A 15,041-nucleotide genomic window follows, 5' to 3' on the forward strand; every position below is an offset into this window, starting at 1 on the left:
CTGCCGGAGCTCCAGAACCCAAGATTGGTCATCCTGAGAGGTTCAACGGTGACCCATCCCAGGTACGTCCGTTCCTGACAAGCTGCCGTCTCCAGTTCGATCTGCAACCCAGAACCTTCGCCACGGAAGGGGCAAAAGTCGGGTACGCCATCACACATCTGACAGGCCGAGCACGACTATGGGGAACTGCAGAGTTTGATCGTCGAACCCTCGCATGCACAACCTTTGACCTGTTCGCCGAAGAGATGACCAAGGTCTTCGATCTGGGCTCATCCACTGAGGAGGCAGCCCAGGCTCTGCTGAGTATTCGGCAAGGTCGAAGGACGGTTTGTGACTATTCCATTGACTTCCGGACTCTGGCAAGACGCAGTGTCTGGAACATGGAGGCATTGGTGGACGTATTCCTTAAGAGCCTGGCAGACTACATCAAAGATGAAATGGTTTCCCATGATCGGCCCTCCACCCTCGACGCAGCCATTGCCCTGGCCATTCGACTTGATCGACGGATTCAGACTCGCCGCCGAGAGAGAGGGCGCCACAGTCTGCCGACCTCCAGCACACAAAGCTTTCCGGCTGGTCTTCTGTCTTCCCCCACTGCTCCACCAAGCCAACCTGATCTGTCTGAACCCATGGAGATTGGTCGTGCCTCCCTCAGCCCAGCAGAACGTCAACGCCGTTTCTCCTCCAACCTATGCCTGTATTGTGGAAAGGAGGGCCACCGCGTTGCCAACTGTCCTTTAAAAGCCCAAGCTCACCAGACATAGGAGGAGTCCGGCTGAGCTCGATGACCATCCGTTCCTCCAACCACAAACCCCTGCTGCGAGTTCGTCTTCGCCTATCTGACTCCACACACACTCTTGACTGCCCTGGTGGACTCTGGCGCGGAGGCCAACATAATGGACATTGAGCTCGTCCGTCAGTTGCGATTGGGCATTCACCCTCTGACACCCCCTGTTCCTGCCCGGGCTCTGGATGGACACCTACTTGGCACAGTCACTCACGTCACCACCCTTGTCTCGATGATGTTGTCGGGCAACCACCAGGAAACCATCCGGTTCCACCTGCTCCGCTCCCCGGCCCAACCCCTCATCCTGGGCTACCCATGGCTTCGTCGGCACAACCCTCACCTCGATTGGGCAACCGGTGAAGTCAAAGAGTGGGGAGAAGACTGTCACCAAACATGTCTGCTCACTGCCATGCTACCCTCTCACTCAGTACCCTCCAACTCTGCCCCCGACATCTCAAACGTCCCGGAATGTTACCATGGCCTCCGGGAGGTGTTCAACAAGGTCAAAGCAACGTCTCTGCCCCCGCATCGACCTTATGACTGCTCCATCGACCTCCTCCCAGGCACCGCTCCTCCCAAGGGCAGTCTCTATTCCTTGTCGGCTCCTGAACGAAGGTCCATGGAGGAGTACATCAGTGATTCTCTGGCTGCAGGCATTATCCGTCCATCCTCTTCTCCTGCTGGTGCTGGGTTCTTCTTCGTAGGGAAGAAAGATGGGTCCCTCCGTCCCTGCATTGATTACCGGGGCCTTAACGACATCACAGTGAAGAACCGGTATCCTCTGCCTCTGCTCACCTCTGCCTTTGAGTTGCTCCAGGGAGCAACAATCTTCAGCAAGTTGGACCTCAGAAACGCCTACCACCTCGTGCGGATCCGGGAGGGCGACGAATGGAAGACGGCGTTCAACACCCCAACCGGTCACTACGAGTACCTGGTGATGCCGTTCGGTCTTACCAACGCCCCGGCTGTGTTCCAAGCTCTGGTAAACGACGTACTGCGGGACATGCTGAACAAATTCGTCTTCGTTTACCTGGACGACATCCTGATCTTTTCCAAGACCCTGTCTGAACACACCCAGCATGTCCAACAAGTCCTTCGGCGCCTCCTGGAGAACTCGCTCTACGTCAAGGCAGAGAAGTGTGAGTTTCACGTAAAGACAGTACCCTTCCTTGGGTACATCGTAGCAGAGGGAAATATCCAGATGGACCCATCCAAGGTCTCTGCAGTGACCTCCTGGCCAGTTCCGGAGAACCGGAAGAAGCTGCAACAATTCCTGGGGTTCGCAAACTTCTACAGAAAGTTCATCCGGAATTACAGCACCGTTGCCGCCCCCCTCACTGCTTTGACAAGCACCAAGCAACCCTTTGCCTGGACCACAGCAGCCGACAAGGCTTTCAGTAACCTCAAGACTCGGTTCACTACCGCCCCCATCCTCGAGATGCCAGATGCTGACCGGCAGTTCGTCGTGGAGGTGGACGCCTCCGATGTAGGGGTTGGTGCTGTGCTCTCTCAGCGGGCCTCTGAGGACTGCAAGCTCCACCCTTGTGCATTCTTCTCCCGTCGCCTGTCCCCGTCCGAATGCAATTATGACATAGGGAATCACGAGCTGCTGGTTGTCAAGCTGGCCTTGGAGGAGTGGCGGCACTGGCTGGAGGGGGCCACAGTTCCGTTCTTGGTCTGGACTGACCACAAGAATCTAGAGTACATCCGCTCTGCCAAGCGTCTGAACCCAAGACAGGCCCGTTGGGCCCTGTTTTTCACTAGATTCAATTTCACCCTGTCATACCGCCCTGGATCTCGAAATGTCAAACCTGATGCCCTCTCCCGCCAGTTCCAGAAGGATGATCCTCCAATCCAGACTCCTGAACCAATTCTGCCCAGCCCCTGTGTTGTAGGTGCCCTGACCTGGGATATTGAAGAACAGGTACGAGAGGCCCTCCTTGACCAGCCTGGTCCCAGTGCATGCCCTGATGGCCTTCTGTTTGTCCCTGGTCACTTGAGGTCGCAGGTTATACAGTGGGGACACGGTTCTCATCTCGCTTGTCATCCTGGGTCCGCTCGAACCTCCGGTCTGCTCGACCAGCGATTCTGGTAGCCTTCTCTGGAAAGAGACGTACGAGAATTCGTCCGTGCCTGTCACACATGCAACCAGAATAAGTCATCAAACCAGCCCCCCGCTGGCTTACTCCAACCTCTGCCTGTTCCAACCCGGCCCTGGTCCCACATCTCACTGGACTTTGTCACAGGTCTGCCCCAGTCTGATGGAAAGACAGTCATTCTTACTGTAATGGACAGGTTCAGCAAGATGGCACACTTTTTCCCCCTCCCGAAGCTGCCAACTGCCAAGGAGACTGCCCAGGTGGTCATAGAGCAGGTTTTCCGTATACATGGACTACCCAGGGATGTCGTCTCCGACCGGGGTCCACAATTCACCTCCACCTTCTGGAAAGAGTTCTGCAGTCTGCTGGGGGCAACGGTCAGCCTAACCTCCGGATTCCACCCCCAGTCCAACGGCCAGTCGGAACGCGCAAACCAGGAGTTGGAAAAGGCACTCCGATGCATGGCTTCTCGTAACCCTCACTCCTGGGCGCAGCAGCTGACGTGGGTGGAATATGCCCACAACTCCCTGACCTGCTCCGCCATCGGCATGTCACCCTTCCAGTGCGTGTACGGCTACCAGCCACCCCTGTTCAACAGCCAGGAGGGTGAGGTCACCTGCCCATCTGCCCTTGCCTATTCCCGCCGATGCCGCCGCACTTGGGCACGAGCCCGGACCACGCTCCTTAAGTCCGCTGCCACGTATGCCACCGGTGCCAACCGTCGCAGAACTCCGGCTCCTGCCTATCGTGTGGGACAAAAGGTTTGGCTGTCTGCCAAAGATCTGCCACTGCGTTTAGGGTCACGGAAGCTGGCCCCACGGTTCCTCGGGCCATTTCCCATCCAGAGGATTATCGGTCCGACCGCTGTTCGTCTCCAACTGCCGAGGTCCATGAGGGTGCATCCTACGTTCCATGCGTCCAAGGTCAAGCCGTTCCACGAGAGCCCCCTGGTTGCGGCTTCGCCTCCTCCCCCGCCTCCACGCATCGTCGATGGAGGTCCGGTGTACTCTGTCCGGCGTCTGCTCCGGTCCCGCCGTAGAGGTAGGGGCATCCACTACCTTGTCGACTGGGACGGTTATGGACCTGAGGAGAGAACCTGGGTGCCTGCCAGCCGGATTGTGGACCGAAGCCTTATCACCGACTTCCACCGTCTGCACCCGGATCAACCCGCTATCCGTAGGGGCCGTCCCAGAGGGGTCCCTAGCCGTCCAGCCCGCCCGGCTGCCTGTCCTGTGTCTGGCCCTGACCCTGTCTCTGTACCTGTCCCGCCTCCGGCTCCCTCCGACGATGAGGGTGCTCGCTCGGACCGCTCAGAGGAGTTCTAGCCCTCCTCCGGCTCCCCTCCGCCCCCCCGACGTGGTGTTACTCTTGGGACTTCTGGGGCCGTCCCTTAGGGGGGGGGGTTCTGTCATGGGCTCTCTCACCTGGCCTGGTAACTCTCTCTAATTGAGATCAATTATCTGCCTCTCTGCTCACTACTCACTCTGCTCTGTCTAATTAGCTTCACCTGTCTCTGCTCTGCTCTGCTCTGATCGGTTCTCATTTACCCACCAGCTGCACTGCATTTCCTGCTCATCACCAACAGTATTTAAAGCCCTGTTTTTCAGTCTACCTTTGTCAGAACGTCTGCGAAGCCTGCACCCTGCTTGTCTAAGCTCTACTCCTGACTCCTGAACCCGGACCTGCCTGTGCTCTGCTCTGCTCTGCTCTCCTGACCCGGAAAACCCGACCTGCCTTTTGTCCACGACTTCGACTACTCTTCTGCCCCGGTAAATCTGACCAGCCTTCTTCCTAGTGACTACGATCTTTGCCTTGCCCTGACCTGTACTGCTGCACTCCATTAATTCTGCCCTGTTGTGTGTGTGTTCCCCCCAGGATTCTTCCATCCGGACTCTTCATCGGTCATCTCCATAGGAGTCATATCTGCCGACGGGGGGGGCACACACACAGGAACTTCTGGAACCTCTGGCATCCCGGTAACCCCACGAACCCTGGAAACCTCCTTCTCCAACCCCCTTTTCCCCCAGAACTTTAATAAATATCCAAAACGTGACGCATTTGTGGTCCGCGTCTGTCTGTACCGTGACAGTCAGTGGGTGCGATGGATGCCATTTCCGTACTCCCTTGCACATGGTCAGTGGGGGCGACACCATGATGGATAATTTGTGGCCAAGTAAGGCAGCTGTTGGTCAGCAGTAATTGCTGGGGGTAATCAAGGACAGCTGACAGACATTCACGCTGTCCTATGACCTGTACCACAGTGAATATCATTTCCGTACTCCCCTCGCCATCATTTCCAACTACGCTGTTATGACGTGAGTAAGCCCTCTTGTCTCAAGCCTCTTTAGTATAGGCCACAGGTGCTTCTCAATCAGCGTCACTGACATTAACAACTTGACTCCAGCTGAACTACAGGGCCAGCCAATTTTTCACTAATTAAATGACTCACTTTACCTATGCTGCGTGACATCCCGCAATTGGTCCTTACAAACTTCCTGGACCAACGCAGAAAAAAACGCCAGCATAAATACAATAATCAAACAAACACACAACACATGTAAACTTAAACAATGTACAATAAACATGATACTCAACATCCCCACACATTCCCACTGCCCAAAGTCATGGTGGATGGTGCTCTGTCACTCACGTGATGCGCGCTCCCACTGAGTGGCCATAACCGACACTGGAGAGGAAAGCGTTCCCTCTGCATACTCCCTCGCAGTGCCGACAGTTCAAACACAAATGAAAACACTGTTTGTGAGTTTTTAAAATAATGAGACAGAGAGAAGGAGGAAATAGACTTTCTCACAGCTGGTTTCAGTCATCAGTGAATTCAGTACTGTTCATGTTTCATTATTGGGGTGTTTTTGCCCTCCCAACTTTAGCTTAAGTGCCAGTGCACACGCAGGCGCACACACACACACACACACACACACACACACACACACACACACACACACACACACACACACACACACTCTCTCTCGCTCTCTCTCTCTCTCTCTCTCTCTCTCTCTCTCTCTCTCTCTCTCTCTCTATTTCCGCATACAATGAATGTATGCATTGCGATCTTTGTGAGACTTTCTTAGAAGAAGCTGGTTCAGATAAAAGATTAAGTATGGTCATAATTCTGTGACTAATAGGCCACCATGTGAAAAATGTGTTAGCCAGTCACGCAATCATGAACAATCACTTGGTGTCAATTAATCATAATCGTGACTGTGGTTTTGATGTACGTATATATAACTTTTCTTTGTTTTTGATATTTCTGCAACACACTCTCTCTCTCTCTCACACACACACACACACACACACACACACACACACACACACACACACACACACACACACACACACACACACACACACACACACACACACAGCTCAGGTTTACAATGTTCAGCATGCACTGTAAACGTTTTATGCTAGGTGTATCATGGTCATTACCTCTGCCAAGGAGGTTATGTTTTCGGTCGCGTTGGTTTGTCTGTCTGTCTGTTTTTCTGTCTGTCTGTTTGTCTGTCAGCAGGATAACTCAAAAGTTATGAACGGATTTGAATGAAACTTTGTGGAGTTGTTGGGAATGACAATAGGAACAAGTGATTCAATTTTGATGGTGATCCAGATCAAGATCTGGAACCAGTTTTCAGATTCTTCACTATTGCCTCCCGGATGGGGTGAATTTTGACATGGAGTATCTAACTCCACAAAAAGAAGCCAGAAAGACTTGAGGGGAAAAATTAGGGTGTAACATAGTCAAATGTGCCATCAAACAGCGGAGGTCTGCACTCTCTGAGTGCATTTCTAGTTATGAATTGTACTGACAGAGCAGGAGTACCTTATCAACTTTGCACATGGTCACTCCGTCACACAAGACATCTTCCTCCCACTAGGGTGAGATTCTGATAAGATAAAAAAAACATTTGTCTCACATACACATTGCCACACCATTTAGTGTCACACATACTCCTCTGGACACCTTGTCATCTCTTTACCAGAAACACTCACATCCCACTTTCTGACCCAGAGGATATCTTATTCTATAGCATTACTAAGTGGGCTTGTCTCTGAGTCACACTTATTGTTATGCGTCGTGGCCATTTTTACCTTCTACCCACCTCCGCTACAACTCCTTGGGGCTTTCAAGACAGAGACTATTCTGACTCTAAAGCCAACAGCCAGTTTGGAGATGAGTCAGCAACAAAGTTGATGATGATGATGATGTGTATATACTGTATGTATATGATGTGTATATGATGCATATACTATACAGTCATTGGCTATGACCTAATAGGTAGAGAATTGGTCTGTAGATCAGAGTTGTAGAGGGCTTTACCCTAATGGTCCCTCTGTAGAAAGGGTTCATGATGAGTGGTGAGGCACTGGCGTGCATCAGTTAACGCAGAAAGTCGAGGTGCTGCTGGACTTTCTTGACCAGTGCTGCAATGTTGGTGATCCAGTAGAGGTCCTCGCTGATGCACACTCCAAGGAATTTTGCACTGCTCATTACCCCCACTACAGCACCAATAGCCAGTGGCAGGTATTGGCTGTGGCCTCTCTGAAAGTTGATTACAATCTCCTATGTCTAGCTGACATTCAACATGAGGATCTTGTCTCTGCACCACATGGTAGTAGAAGGTCCACCTCAATCCTGTCAACTAGTGTTAGATGAACACCACTAGATTCAGTGTGCTCGTGTTGTGCATTCTGATGTTCCAACATCTGACATAAAGCTCATATCGGGCCAGTTTATGTATTTAGAATAAGCAGTGCACTGCTAAGACAGGACTGGATGTCATAATGTTGATTGGATGTCGTAGAGGTTCCACAGCGGTACACAGTAAATGTGTCACTGAATACACGGTGATATGCATGGCCTCCACTCTAGGCTGGAAGCCTCAAACCACCAGTCTGCTTGCAGCCCTTGCACAAGCCAGCAAGCTGAAAAAACAATAACCACAGAGCTGCAGATTGTGTGGTTGTCTTACTAGTTCTCAGAAATTATTTAGGGCAGAATGGACAGCTGAGCGCAACTGAGTCAGCTCTACTCTTTTATCTTTTACTCTTCTACCGTGATTGTCGAACATACATAAATCCAGTATATGTCTCTACAATGCAAAGAAGGCCTGCCCACAGCGCTAACAGTGGCAGGAAATAATGCAAGATGCATCATTAACCATATAGACTTTTTTCCACATCTATTCATATCTCAACTAGTCATGGAAACATTGTTCATTTCTCCACCCTATCACACATGTACCACCCCTCACCGGCTGCACAAGAGAAGAGAAGGTCCAGGTCAGGTATAAATGCAGCAGGTTGCTCTGGCCCCATCACTGAGATCCTGATGACCTGAGCATCCTTCTGTTATCTGTGTTCAAGTCTTTCAAAATAATTACGTTTTCATGTCTTGATCACAAGGTAAGAGAAAAGTTTATAGCCTATTTTCATTTGATACATAGACACCTGTTATTAATTATTAAATGTTTGTTAGTCATATTGCTGTTATTATTATTATTATTATTGAATATACATATTCATTTACACACAGCACAAATTGGAATGCCAAAATTCACAATTTAAACTCATATGTTTTTCCTATACTGTGTTGCAGCATGAAGCTGTGCATCATAGCAGCTGCCTGTCTGGCAGTGGTGAGCTGTGCCAGCATCTCTCTGGAGGACCTGGAGTTCCACGCTTGGAAACTCAAGTTTGGTGAGAAACTGTTGAATATTAGGCATATTTATTTATTAATATATGTTTTACATAATATGTTTTCTTATTTAAATGCTCTACTGCAGGGTGTGCAAAGACCTTAGGAGAGGCAGGGGCTCAGGTCTGCAGGAGTGCATGTAATAAAATAATAATAATATTAAAAAAATCAGCAGAGTGGAAAGGGCACTTTGGACATCAAATACCAAAAGAGCGGGGGCAATATAACACCCCTGTAACACCCCTTTTTTGCACTTTTGTAATGATAATAATAACAATAACAACAACAACAACAACAATAATAATAATAATAGGTGTCACCAATGCGTGTACCGACCCGACGGCCTTCATCAGAGGCTGAAGGGCTGAAGGGCCGACATGCGTTGGTGATTTGCACATAATAAACCCATATAATTAAGACTGTTTTTGACTTTTTAAATCAATGCCTGGACCAAGGATGTTCTTCCCACTCTATCGACTCTTCTGCTGATACATAACCTACTTCTCATGGCTTCCCATACATAGGCAAGGTATACAACGTCATTCCAATCCTTATCTAGCCATTGGTCTGTCTGTGTGTTTTTGCCCCGCAGGTAAGGTCTATGAAAGTCCTGAGGAGGAGGCGTATCGTAAAAACATCTGGCTGTCCAGCCGTCGCAGGGTCCTGGCCCACAACATCCTGGCTGATCAGGGCATCCACACCTACCGCAGGGGCATGAACCAGTTTTCAGACATGGTAAGAAAAATACCTGGGTAACTTTACAAACATACGTATGCAATTGGTTGAGATGATTTTTGTATTATCCATTAAGATGTAATAATCCTCCCATGCTATCATAATTGAACACTTTGACATCTCTTTGTGCCCTTTTAAGTTTCTAGTTTCGTTGTGTTGCGTGTCGGATTACACCTGACACGACTGTTGTGTACAACTACTTGAGATTGCCTATACTGTTTGTACTTACCACAGGATGAGAAAGAGTATCGCCTGACTCTTCATGAGAAACAGATGACCTCTGACTTCCTGAAACAGATGTCTGAAGCCAATGCTTTGTCCGCCGTGCAGCAGGGGGGAGCTGTGTTGCCACACTCAGTGGACTGGAGGAATAAGGGCTGTGTGTCTCGCGTTAGGCAGCAAGGACCCTGTGCCTCCTGCTGGGCCTTCAGTGCGGTAAGTGTCAGTAAAAGAGTGAGTGTGTGTGTGTGTGTGTGTGCGTATGGCACACACTTCTGTTGTTTCCTCTGTCTGTGTCTGTGTTAGAATAACAAAGCCTGGGGGGCACTGTGGCGCAGCGCACTAAGTCCCCCACATTTGATCATGCATGCCCATGGGGACCCCGGTTCGAGTCCGGCCGGGGTCATGTCCCGATCCCACCCTGTCTCTCTGTCCCATTCGCTTCCTGTCACCATCTCCGACTGTCCTATCAAAATAAAGGCATAAAAGCCCCTAAAAATATAATAATAAAAAAAGAATAACAAAGCCTTCACTGACCTCCCATCAGGTCAGTGCAGTGGAATCTCACACCTGCATCAAGCACAAGAAACCTCTCACAGAGCTAAGTGTGCAGCAGCTCGTGGACTGTGCCTGGCCATATGGAACCCAAGGCTGTCGTGGAGGCTGGACTAACATGGCCTTCGATTACATGCAAAGCAAAGGATTGGTCAATGAGACGGATTACCCATACCGGTATTGGGTAAGTCCATCCTACATTTGTGTAAAACGTAAAGTAAGTGACAACAACATTCAGCTTGACAATGCCCTCCTGAGCCAGTCAAGGAGAAAAAAAGAAAGAAAGAAAGAAAGAAAGAAAGAAAGAAAGAAAGAAAGACTATAATAAGCACTATGAATGAATTTATTTATTTTATTATATGTAAAAAAAAAACATTGAATAGCAACAGTAACCATACATTGAAAGGAATAAAAAGACACGGATGTACACCAAAAAGTCTGAAGACTTATTTCCATTGTGGTCCCTTAATAACTATAATAACTTCAAAAAAGAATATAAGCAGTGGATCAGTGTTACTAACTTATCACTCTACTGTACATATGTCATTTTGTCACAGAATTTCCCCTGCCACTTTCCACAAGACGTACCACGTGACATGATTGCTGCCAAGGTCACTGGGTTTCTCCAAGTTCCCCCAGGTGATGAGAGTGCTCTCAAGGATGTGGTGGCAAAAGAAGGACCTGTGACAGTGTCAGTGGATGCCAGACACATCTCTTTCAAAGATTACACAACTGGTGAGTCCAAACATGCGTTCGTAGACCACTTAACACGGCCCCTGTTATAAATTAGCCAAAATGGCAATGACCAATGTATTACCAAAGGCCCTGTGTTCTGACATAGTGGTGGGTAGTGAAGTTTTTCAGTGACTATAACAGTGTTCCACTGGTGGAACGGTGTGTGTTAAGGGGACATAGACCCGGCACACACCAGTTCAGCAGTTTTTGGTTGCTCCTGCACAGTAATGGTGGGGTGCAGTGTAGCAAATAAGTGTAGCAGCTGGATTCAACAGTTGCTTGTAATGAGCAGCTCAGACAAAAATAGACAATCGTAATTGAACAGTCAACGCTGACAGTGCGTGGTTGTATTGAAAACTTTGGCAGAGCAGTAATTTGCACTTTGTTGGATCTGGAGTACAGTGAGAAAAGTACAATGGAGAGAAGAAAGTTACACTTTATCTGGTCCAAACTGTCTGGTCCAGCATGCCTTATTATTAATTGTCGATTACATTTGTTGAATTCCTCTATTGATTGAATATTTGCATGCAGTATTTGACTGATGGATTTGATTGATTGATTGTTTGATTGATGGAAGGTGTGTACCATGAATCTGCATGCTCAAGCGACGGCAGCAACCCAACCCATGTCATGCTGGTGGTGGGCTATGGGACTGACGTGATCAAGACTGGTTCTCAAGTCAAACGTATGAACTACTGGTTGGTGAAGAACAGGTACGACTTAAATCACAACTTTCCTCTTATTTGTCTAGCTTCATTTCCATACAGGCCTGATCCAGTGTGTGTGTGTGTGTGTGTGTGTGTGTGTGTGTGTGTGTGTGTGTGTGTGTGTGTGTGTGTGTGTGTGTGTGTGTGTGTGTGTGTGTGTGTGTGTGTGTGTGTGTGTGTGTGTGTTTGCGTTATTCGGATGTTGATATTTAATTCTTGTCTTTCAGCTGGGATGTTACTTGGGGAGACCAGGGCTATATCAAGATGGCCAGGGACATGGGCAATAACTGTGGAATTGCCTCGTATGCTGTTTACCCAACAGTATAGAGTAAGTATAGGAGTTGGGATGAATGAAATAAAAGTTAATGCTGGCTATGAATATTGTCTAATTGCTGTATTTAATCTTTTGTCTTTCAAATCAGATATGATGATGTGCAGAGGCCATAGAGGACTTGAGATGAGAAATAGCAGTCACTCCACATTCAGTTCAATTCTATTCTATTCTATCCTATCCTGTTCTATTCTATTCTATTCTATTCTATTCTATTCTATTCTATTCTATTCGGTTTAATGCTATATTATGCTATTCTATTTCATTCATAAACACAGTTTACTTCTTATCATGACAAAATATACAATGAGCCTAGCTTTCACCTTTGCCACAGTACGTTTTGTTTGTTAGCATTTGTTTTATGCACAATAAATGATAATCACGCATACAGATTTTTTTTGTTTGAGTGTTCATTCAAGCCCTTCAAATACTCAGCCAGCAGCATCAGTTCAGACGATCATTATGCCTCTCGACTGGAATTGTTTCACTGAATGCTTTACAGGAGAGACACTGTAAACATAAGCACAATGAGCCAAAGTTTACTGCTGCTACATAATTATGTCTAATTCATTGCGCAATTCAGGACTCTTACAGAAGTACCGTGCATGTGCTGCCCCCTGGTGTAAAAAAATAAGAAGTTATTTTCTCCCTTTGGGGTGTACTTCTGTACTGTATGTCTGGGCATGACATTATAGTGTGACTTTTTTGTCATTATTTGAGTGGGACAGTAAAGAGATGACAGGAAATAAGTGGGAGAAAGAGCTGAGGTAGGATTGGGACATGACCCTGGCTGGATTCAAACCTGGGTCCCCATGGGCAATGGTGCATGTAGTATAGGCCTATATGGTCAGGCGTATTAGCACACTGCGTCACCCCCCCACCACCACCACCACTCCCCTTGTTTTTACGGTTCTAAGACTGGAGAGAGAGAGAGAGAGAGAGAGAGAGATGTGTGTGTGAGTGCGTGCGCGTGTGATACAGAAAGAGATTAAGTGGAAATAACACAAAGAAAAGTTACATAGCCTATACATCAATGCCACAGCCACGATTATGAGCAATTGACACCAAGTGATGTTCATGATTGCATGACTGGCTAACACATTTTTCACATGGTGGCCTATTATTCACAGAATTATGACCGTACCTAGTGCTTTATCTGAACCAGCTTCTTCTAAGAAAGTCTTGCAAAGATCCCAATACCTACATTGTATGTGCAAGTAGGCGCATGGGTGTGTGTGAGTGACGTGTGTGTGTGTGTGTGTGTGTGTGTGTGTGTGTGTGTGTGTGTGTGTGTGTGTGTGTGTGTGTGTGTGTGTGTGTGTGTGTGTGTGTATGCGCGAGAGTTTGTGTGTTAGTGTGTGTGTTTGTGTGAGCATACGTCTGTGTTGTGTGTGTGTGTGAGTGCATGTTATTTACCCACAGTGCTGGTGTTGCATTGCAGATTGCTTTGATTTAGTGATTATCTGTGGTTTTGTAGACAGCGCATCGTGCATCACTTCATATCTTGTTTCAGATGCCATACTTTGCTGGTGAAACTCTGAGACAAAGGTCCTCAGATGATGTGTCACAAACCTACCACAAGCTACTTGTTTCAGAAGTTCAGAGTTTACAACTCATTGTGAAAAAGACAACATGATGTTTAAGATCAAACATAGTTAATTTCAGAATAAGTGTACAACTCATTGTGAAAAAGAGAATGCCAGACAAACATGTGGTGTACTAACCTGGGGTCCGTTTCTCGATTCTTGTTGTTGCTAACCGTCTTAAGACCGTCTTAAGACCGTCTTACCGTTCCCTTGGATTTAGTGGTGAGCGTCGCTGTCGAGAGAGAGTTGAGTCGCTCTTACGAAGGACGTTGCTACCGTCGTTAGCAAAGACGCTTTCGAGATACGGACCCCTGGTTCTCACCAGATGAACGTGGCTCTGCCTATAGCTTGTGTGTAGCCTGATCTCCAAAAATTCCGTGCTCCTGGACACGGATGTTAAGGACACGAAATGGGCACGAATTCCGTGATGGGCACACGGAAGTGCTTTCTATATTCCCAAAGCACTGTGTTAACTCTATCATCAGAAAATACATACCGAATGCTAATCCTAAACAAAATAATGCTATAGCAATTTAAGTTGTGCCCTGACAAAAACATTCCCTAACCTTAACATGCCATTAAAGACATATTTTTGAGAAATACCTTTACTAGTTGGTTGATAGGCTACCAAATTCATATAATGAATGTAAGAATGTTAGCTGTGCCCAGACCAAAACAATCCCTAACCCTAACCTGTGTGTCCTTCTGTGTGTCCATCACGGAAAACAATTCTGTGTCCAGGAGCACTGAATTTTGGCAAAATCAGTGTCCAGGAGAACGGAATTTTTGGAGATCATGTTGCAGCATGGCTGTGCGTAGGCCTATACTACAGCAGTCGAGTACAGCACAAATGACCAATGTGAGTTCATATCCCACACTCTCAGGAGTTGAATTAAACCTTTGAATAAGTGAAATAATCTAGACGCTGCACTCAATTTAAAACTAAATGTACAATTTATATGGTGAAATTACTCATTAGGGGTTAACATCGAGTTCCAAAAAGATATTCAGAGCTTGTGCTATTTTCTGTGTGTTGCAATCTGTTTCTGTGCAGCTCTCACTCATGCTTAACAACTGGAGGGCCATTTTAAGTAAGCACACCTGCTACTTAACCCCCCCCCCTTTTTTTTTAAGGAAGAATCACATTCTTTAAAGGTCCAGTAATTGTAGTCCTTTATTTTCAAAATGTATGCTGCCCATTTACAAATTACATCTTTGAATTTGAAATTTGACACTGAAAAGCAACTTAAGATTCAAGTTTATTACGTCTTATTATAGGTTTGAAGCCTATAAAGAGTAAAAATTGTTGTGTTTTTTGTGTCCTCAAAAAGATTAAAAAATAAAAATAGAAAAGAGGGGGGGGGGGGTGAAAAAAGTGCAAAGAAAGTGCCTTGTTGTCTTCAGCATGAGTTCAGTAATCTAACTGTTTGGTGGAAGAAACTGGAGTCTGGTAGTGTGAGATTTCAGGCTTCTGTACCGTTTCCCAGATGGTAATATAGTAAACAGTTCATGTTTGGGGTGACTAGGATCAGCCAAGATTTGTTTTGCCTTCCTGATGCTCCTTCCCTCAA

General features: G+C 47.3%; 1 protein-coding gene across 1 annotated transcript; it reads left to right on the forward strand.

Annotated features, from left to right (window-relative positions):
• The first annotated feature begins 8,504 nt into the window (after positions 1–8,504).
• On the forward strand, positions 8,505–12,042 carry LOC134435302 (procathepsin L-like). Its single transcript, XM_063184186.1, has 8 exons — positions 8,505–8,604; positions 9,195–9,337; positions 9,572–9,772; positions 10,104–10,295; positions 10,669–10,846; positions 11,424–11,559; positions 11,781–11,881; positions 11,976–12,042. The coding sequence occupies exons 1-7, from the start codon at positions 8,505–8,507 to the stop codon at positions 11,878–11,880; spliced, it is 1,050 nt and encodes a 349-aa protein (XP_063040256.1). The 3' UTR covers position 11,881; positions 11,976–12,042.
• The last annotated feature ends 2,999 nt before the right edge of the window (positions 12,043–15,041 follow it).

This window comes from Engraulis encrasicolus, chromosome 19, assembly GCF_034702125.1.
Source record: "Engraulis encrasicolus isolate BLACKSEA-1 chromosome 19, IST_EnEncr_1.0, whole genome shotgun sequence".
Classification (NCBI taxonomy): domain Eukaryota; kingdom Metazoa; phylum Chordata; class Actinopteri; order Clupeiformes; family Engraulidae; genus Engraulis; species Engraulis encrasicolus.